Source organism: Fundulus heteroclitus, unplaced genomic scaffold, assembly GCF_011125445.2.
Source record: "Fundulus heteroclitus isolate FHET01 unplaced genomic scaffold, MU-UCD_Fhet_4.1 scaffold_52, whole genome shotgun sequence".
Taxonomy (NCBI): Eukaryota; Metazoa; Chordata; class Actinopteri; order Cyprinodontiformes; family Fundulidae; genus Fundulus; species Fundulus heteroclitus.
Window position 1 is genome coordinate 854,097 of NW_023396945.1, and position 8,173 is coordinate 862,269.

The window sequence follows — 8,173 nt, forward strand, 5'->3', positions numbered from 1 at the left end:
TAAAATGTAGTTTGTCAAATAAAAAATAGAAGCGTAGTTATAAGGCTTTTCAGTCCAACAACAAAAACAACCCAGATATGCTCAAAAGCTGGGGTCCGTGACAGTTCTTTCAAAGTCCACAGTTCCTACTGACTCAAAAAGCATGGGTCATTCTTCACAAAAAGGTTCCTGCATCAAGGGTAGCTCGCTATCAGAGATTTCACAGGAAATCTAAAAAAAAAACAGGTACAGCTGCTGAGCCCTGGATTACAGAAATGTAACCAAAAATGTGCAATAATCATGTTTTTTCTAAAAATTGCCCACCCTCTTTGATTCATTTCCGGAATTTGTCCTTTTGAGGTAACCCCTGCCATCGAATACAGCGAATCTAATGAATGAGGGGGGAAAAGTTCAGCTGTCCCAGTGGGACTTTCTCGACATTTACTCGACTGTGTCCTTTAACAAAAGCCCTATTTTTCAGAGAGGTAACGAAAGATCATAAAAATTTCGTTGTACAAAGGTATCAGTCTCTAGAAGGTTTAAAAAAAAAAACACAGCAACCCTAAAATAGTTTCCAACAAGTGCTGGTTCTGTTCACCATGTGACAACAATCTCCTACAATCTGCACATGTCCAGACTAAAGCTGTAAGACAGAAGCCTTTTCTTCCAAAGAAAACATCCAGGCCTGCTTAACGTCTCCTGAAAACTCCAGAGAGAGCAGGTTATGGTCTTTTGAGATCAAACTTGAATGTTTGGGCCACTCTCCAAAAGACACATTTGATGCAAAAACACCTAAAGAACAACATACCAACAGGGAACTATGGTTCTGGCAGCTTCTTGATCTGGGGTCATTGTTCTTTAGTTCTTAGCTCTGCTTTGCTTGTAGATACAGCAACAGACTTTATCAACTGAAAATGTTTTAAAGTAGGGCTTTGTTAAAAAAATATATATTTTTTTCCAATTCTGAATCCATATTAATTCCTAAAGATCAACTCATATAACCAAAGATTGATTTTAAAAAATATATAATTTTCCACTGTGAACTTAAATGCGTGAGCCGACATTTCAAACTCCACTCTAGGAGGTGAATTTTTAGAGTCATGGTTTTAATAATGCACCAGGTTAGTGTCCAAATAGCTGCTATATCTCGCTCCTCTGTTTTCTACCCTGGATCTGTTTGGGTATTCGGCCCCACATCATGTTTGTGGGAGTAATTGCCTCAACATTCAGGGAGAGGTTTTGGTCCTTTTTTGATCATGACTTTATTAATTTGCTGTTGAATGTTACTATGATATAAGTATCAATATGTTGAATTACTACACAGTCATTCAATTCCCGCAACAGCTAAAAAAATTTTTCTGGGGGTTTTTTTATACCAGCAATCCAATTTGAACCCGGATTTAAAAAAAAAGTATTCCAAATGTCCCAAAGTTTTTTCAATTGTAGTTTATACATATACACATATACACATATATATATATATATATATATATATATATATATATATATATATATATATATATATATATATATATATATATATATATGCAATCAAAAAAGATGTATTAGGACATTATAAAATATTCTTTGATCATTGAGCTGCATTCCTAGGCAGCAATTTTGGCCCCACATATGTCATAGAAACTTATCCGGAGGTTGGTAAAGAGCAGAGCGCAACAAAAGCAAAAAAAAGTATTTTTATCAGTTGACTTGACTTGTTTGAACTGTTTTTATTTAAATAGGAGTTTTAAATGAAATTTATTACAATCAGGTAATTTTATACCACATTTATAAGTACAAGTGTTCAACCAACTGCAACTCTCGGAGTTCTGTTTTGCATTGGCTAATGAAATACAAGTAAAGATAAAGTAGAGCAAGCAGTCCTAACCAGCTTCTGGCTTTGTTTGCAACAAAAAAGCATTTTTACAACAAAAAAATCAATTTATTGTCCATTTATTAAAAAATGCATAATTAGGCTAGTTCTGAAACCTTTGGAAATACCTGAAAAACTTTGGGCACTGAAGGCAATTAGTTCACTTAAACACACATTTTCCAGCGTCATCATTTTCCCATGATGGCTGCATTCAGATGCAAAGCTAAAGGTCACGCTGCTTCTTGCGTTGCGGATAACTTTCGAGGAAGGCATAAATAAATACCGACATTTGGAAATGATCGAAGCAGAACCTTCGGAGCCTTATTCTGTCCGGTCCTCTGGGGGTCGTGTTTTCGGGCTGGCAGATAATGATGATGTCTCTGAGTCCCAGGCGGTCTCCTCCAGTGTCCACACTGTGATGATGTTGTGTGTTCAGAGTAATGTCGTCGTTCAGAGTAATGTCAGGCAACCAGGTTCAGTCAGAGTTTTTGTAGTTGGTGAACAGGTTGTAGAGGACTCTGAGGGTAGATTTAAGGTTCAAGTTGACCACATCTGGGGAAAATATAGGGAATAAGTGAAATTATTAGTTTTAGACTGTCCTTAGGCAATTGTATATTTGCATTACAAATTGAGTCTGTGATAAGTGTTGCGCTGCTTTTCTTTCAAGCAGCTATTTGTAATTTTGGAGCAGAGCTGCATCTTAAATAGATCCCAAGAATTTGCAAATGATTATCATATGATCTATTACTCCTAACTGAGCATTTCAGATGCACCAAGTAGGTTTCTGTTCTTTTTCTGTAGGTGTCGCAGTGTGCTGGGACTAAACTGAATTAATCACCAGAACTGGGTCTGCGCTAACTGAGGCCAGTCAGATAAGAGCAATCCTGTCGCACCAAGCCTCCTTTAAGCGTCCTAACGTCTACATTTCTCTGCTCAGCGTCTCACTTGTTGCCTATAATCAACCTGCCGTTGTGCGCGGCGGCGGACGATAATCACAGCCGCTGTGATTGCAAAGTGCTGGAATGGGTTGAGTAAGTGCAAATGTTGGGAGCGGAGTTTGTAAGTAGTGATTTTGTTGTAGAAAGAACATTTGCAATATGGCTGCAAAGAGCAAAATAACATTAAAAGATCCTAAGCTTCAAGGACATGAAAGAGAACGTTTGACCTTGAACAATTATGAAATGATTTTTGAAGTTACGGCTGCATGATATACTAGATGGCCATAATTGGGTTTTGGGGTGCCGTCTTTCATTTAAAAGCACAAGCAGGGCTGCAAAAAAACCTCAGCAGACTATTGCTTTTTAAAGATTAGGCCAAGATCCCCGCCTACTGGCTGACAGTGGTAACGACAGCTGCTGTAATAATATAACAGCTTCCCGCATACTTGGTGACCTCCCTGGTACAAGCATAAAAAACAGCCTTAAATATAAATGAATTTTTACTGCAATAGCATAATCTTTCCACATTTATTAAATGTTTTCATAGCTGTCTTCTTCCTGAGGACACTGAAGAAGAACCATCTATCTTCAGCCATTCTGGAGGAACTTTAACCACTACGTGATTGAGAGCATCCTAGCCAACTGTGACACGGTCTGGTATGGGCGCTGCTCTGAACGCAGAACGCAAAGGACTGAACCGGGTGCTAAAAACTGCCCAGCGCATCACCGGAACTCCACTCTCCGTCACTGAGGAGGTCCAGAAGAAGCGCCGCCGCCTGCTTGGAGCTCGCAGCATTCTGAAGGCCTCCTCCCTCCTGCACATGGTCTGTTTTCCCATGCTGCCCTCCTGCTGTCTGCAGGCGCTTCAGGAGGAGGGCAGCACACACACACACACACAAACACACACACACACACGGTCAAGGACCAGCAGACTGAGGAACAGACTTTTCCTCAGAACTGTAACCTTACTGAACTCCTACACAGCATTTCACCCACACACGTCCACTCCTCATTCCCTCCCTGACCAAAGACCATCACCGCTGCACCATTCAGCTCACACACACATACACACATACACACACTTGAAGCAATCAGTTCGCACAGTACTACGTACCGAATATTGCATTAGTTTAGTAACATAAGGTAGCTACTGCTGATTCTTTATACACCGTTCATAGCTCACTCTACCTGTTTTTATAACACCTCATTTATCATCTGCCTATTCCCTTTGCTGTAAATGATGTTACAATCCATTCGTATAACATCTACCTCAATTAATCACTCACAGGTATATATATGAATGGTCTCACCTATGCATAGGCTTTCATCTGTAAATATTGTCCATATGCTATAAAAAAAAAAAAAAACCTGTATCATTTATATATAACCTCTTATATAACACTCTATTTATGCTGCATGCAATTACTGCTTATTGCACTTGCGGTCAGATGCTAAACTGCTTCCGGTTGCTCTGTTCCTGTACATGAGTAATGATAATAAAGTTGAATTTAATCTAATCTAAAGAGTTCGTGAAGTTATGTAATTCTAACCATTTCCTTTGGTGGAGGAAAAAAAAAAAAAAACAGTCCCACCGCATCACAGATTCTCCGCCGTAATTAGCAGTGGGCATGAGTTGCTTTTCAACATGCAGCACATTTCCACTACAGAGAATATTTTTCCATGAACAAATGTAGGTTTTTTTTATTACACCCTTGCGTTTCCACTGTAAAAAATCAAATAATCAGGGTAGAGCTGTACCCCAGAAAAGACATCTGACATTTACCAGGAACTTTTGAATAGAGTTCAGTGGAGGAAGAGGGCAAAGCAATTTGGACTATATGTATTTTCTTATGAAAACAGTCTAATGCTCAATTTATTTTTGTTAACTTGAACTGTAACAGATTTTAAAATATCACAGTGAGAAAGAGGCAGTCAATCAGCCATTCAATGTAATATGTGATTTTTCTTATCCATTTATGTTCTGGGGCACAAATGAAAACAACCAGAAAGTCAGTGGCTTATTAACAGAATATATCCGACTGCTCTGTGTATGTGGTTAATGTTCCTTGAGACCAGCCTCTGACTTTATTTATTTTAAATATGTGTGGTTGTTATAATCCCTTCATCATCCTCTAATGATGAAGGGATTATAGTATACTTTCAGATTATAAATGCGGCATAAAGATCAAAAGATTGTGGCGGAAACAGAGGGTTTTAACCCTGACTCCCTTCTCGCTTCAGAAGTCGTAGAACATGGAAGTCTATGTTGAAGAAATCTTTTTAAAAGTTGCCAGAGCTACACCTCTGTGTAAATTATAAATTGTAATCCCTGTGGCTATGGCATCAGTTACAGTTGATTTGCTGAAAAATCCCAGCGTTTAATTCAGTTGTGGAAGACTCCCTGGTCTCCCGCTCTCAGCAGCTGAGCAATAACCTCGGCTAGCACGGCTGCAGAGGGAGGAGTGACCACTCAGCTTTAAGAGCCCTGCTTTGCACTTGACAGAGGAAACACTCACATAAAAGCCAGGGTTGTTCTGGGAAAATAAGGCTAAGGAAAACATTTGTGTTTGGGTCTCGTAATAGAAATGTTCCTATAGTCATCCTTTGTCTCACTCTAAACTAGCATGCAGTCTTTGTTGCCAAAAAGCTCAGTCCTGGTCTACTCTGAACAAACCAAAATATATAATAATATCAATGAATAAAAATAAGGTAAACACTCATCTTTCAGTTGAATTGACTATTTATTTATTTATTTATTAGTTTTTCCTATTTTGAAGGGAGCCTGAGAGACACGGGCCAATGTGGAGTGTCATATTTACACAGGAAGTTGTGGATTACTTTAGTTTTGAGATGCTATGACTAACTAAAAAACTAAAGTCCAACTCTTTAAACTCCTTCCATTGCATTCAATTTATAGCCGCTGTGATTATTACGGAAAGGTTCAGGGACGCGAGAATTGTGATGTTCGAACACATCATTGTAGGTTTATGATACTGCAACAATTGATGAATTTATTTTAAGACCATCCGCCTTTACTGAATCTGCTCATGAAAACTTGTTTTCCAGGAGATTTTGTCCTTTGTCTGCACCTGTAATAAGGTGGTGAAATGATGGATTACCTTCTGGTCTTGCTTTGGGTTTCTTCAGGCCTCCGTCCTGCATCAGCTCAAAGGCAAATGCCACATTGTGGACCTAAGTAGGAACAAAACGAACTATTAATGGTTTTCACCTAAAACAAATTCTTCTAATTTTGTGTTTCCTAAAAGTGAGACAACCTTCTGCTCAAAGCTTTCAGGGGTGAGGAAGAAGTTGTAGAGAGGGACAAAATAGTCTTCCAGCAGCCCCATCAGCAAAATCAGGTACACCCCATCAGCAAACTAAAGAAATATGAACACATATACCTTAGAAACATATATCATATAGATATACATACAGTTATATAAATAATCTTCCTGGCTGAACTGTGATCATATGTGTGCATCCGTAAGCAAGGCAATTGTCCTACCTGAGATTCCAGCTCAGTAACCTCCAAGTTCAGCTTGTTCAGGTGTTTGTTTACGAAGGTGATGAGAGACTGAAAAGAGAATCCGAAAGGCTGTTCAGAGTTTCTATAAAGCAATCTAAAAATTAATAAATAAATAAAAAACAACCATGTAATATCCACTGATATTACCGTTTTTACAACATTGAGCTTGTCAGGCGCATGATCCAGCAAAGTATCAAAGGCGTCCCTCTCTGCTGGAAAGAAAAACAACTTGAAGGTGGCCCAGACACCGCCTGATTACTCATTACGATAGTTTTACGTAAATCTGTTTAAAAAAAAAGAGTCATATATTTGTTCCTAAACTAGGATGCATTTTCTTCTAAACATTTAAAATGAACCGAAGCTATATGGCAGCACATTGCCGTACTGATGCCTATATCAGGTTTATATATGTAACTAATTAGATCAGATGCCAGCCAGCGCACATTTATAGGCCTTGTTTCCTTCCCTGTGCTGCACATGTGGGATCTTCAGACTCATCATTCAAATACCCACATCTGTGAGTATTTGAATGATGAGTCTGATGAGGATTTTACTTTGAGCTTTTCTTTATTACCTGAGAGAAATAACCTCACAGATGATGTTGCTTTCACTCACCAAATCGCCCCATCATCATTCTGGAAGGAAAAAGAGAGAAACAAGATAATGAATTTGTTCTTCAGACACTGGCCACATCCAACAGGTGCCATAAACATGTTGCATGCGACACGTGTTTGCTCTTACTCCGTGGTGCTGGTCAATTCTTTGGTCACTACAGCGGTCTGCAGCATTCCTTCTCTCTTCTGTGTGAACAGAAATCAAAGATGTGACTTCAGACAGTAGCTGACATCGCTGAACTGTGTTGTTTGAAACAAAATCAAAGACGAGAACATATTAGCGTTTGCAGCTCGATTCATAAACCACTTGCCTTTAAAGGAAATACCAGCTCTTGCATGTAAATGTCACAGCAACGACCCCATAATAGTGCTACTTAATCTCATGTCACGGTAGTGCGAGTGCTCTGTTAACTCAGCTTGCTCAACACCTGGAGTAGTTGGTCCAGATTTCTGACTAAATCAGCTAAGAATTGCTTAACCACTTGGGGGCACTCAAAGGCTGTGTGTAGCAAGTTAAGAGCTTCATTCCTACACAGTAGCAGAGTATCCTATTTTACACCTTTATCCCTATAAACAAGCAATATCATGGTGTATAAAAACAAATTAAATACAGGCGCATCTCAATAAGCAGAATATGAATAAAACCGTTTCACTTACTATATTAATTTAATTCAATAATGCACATTTGAATTCATTACACATTACATTAGTGATTATGGCCTACAGCTAATAAACGTTCTGGTCATCAAAATGATTGCAAAAAGTTGTTGACAACTGTCAACAGTAGTCGCAGCAATAGCTCTCTCAGTTGCTTTGTCTCTAGGCGAAAGACAGCGTTGAACACACAAAAACATCTACAGAAAGAAAACATGACAGCATTGGCACCAGTAGCTTAGATAATTCCCAATTTAGACACGAAACTCTTGTGACCTACACCCATAGAGGACATATAAAGTATTCTCAAGAGGAAGATGAGAGACAGCTTTGCCAAGTGTGTCACACAGCAACACACTTGGAAATGTTGGTTTAAGTCAACATGGTAAACAGCCGACACACAAACAGGGACATATCTTAGACTTTGATCATCATTAAGGATCTAAACATTTCCAAGGTCAATGTTGCCCTATCTGACCACTATTCCGTTATCTTTGAAAGCTTCATTTCCAATGGCTCAGTTAGCAAAAGAGATCATAAGAGAACACACCTTTGAGGACAATGCCACTGAAACCTTTAACCAAGCTTA

General features: G+C 38.8%; 1 protein-coding gene across 1 annotated transcript; it reads right to left on the minus strand.

Moving 5' to 3' along the window:
• Positions 1-1,689: 1,689 nt before the first annotated feature.
• parvb (parvin, beta) lies at positions 1,690-7,116 on the minus strand (the record flags this gene model as incomplete). Its single annotated transcript, XM_036132502.1, is given in 7 exon segments — positions 1,690-2,404; positions 5,910-5,982; positions 6,066-6,167; positions 6,296-6,364; positions 6,464-6,525; positions 6,932-6,951; positions 7,058-7,116. Coding segments are annotated over 7 exon segments (462 nt in total), but the record flags the coding sequence as incomplete, so codon positions are not given.
• Between the last annotated feature and the right edge of the window lie 1,057 nt (positions 7,117-8,173).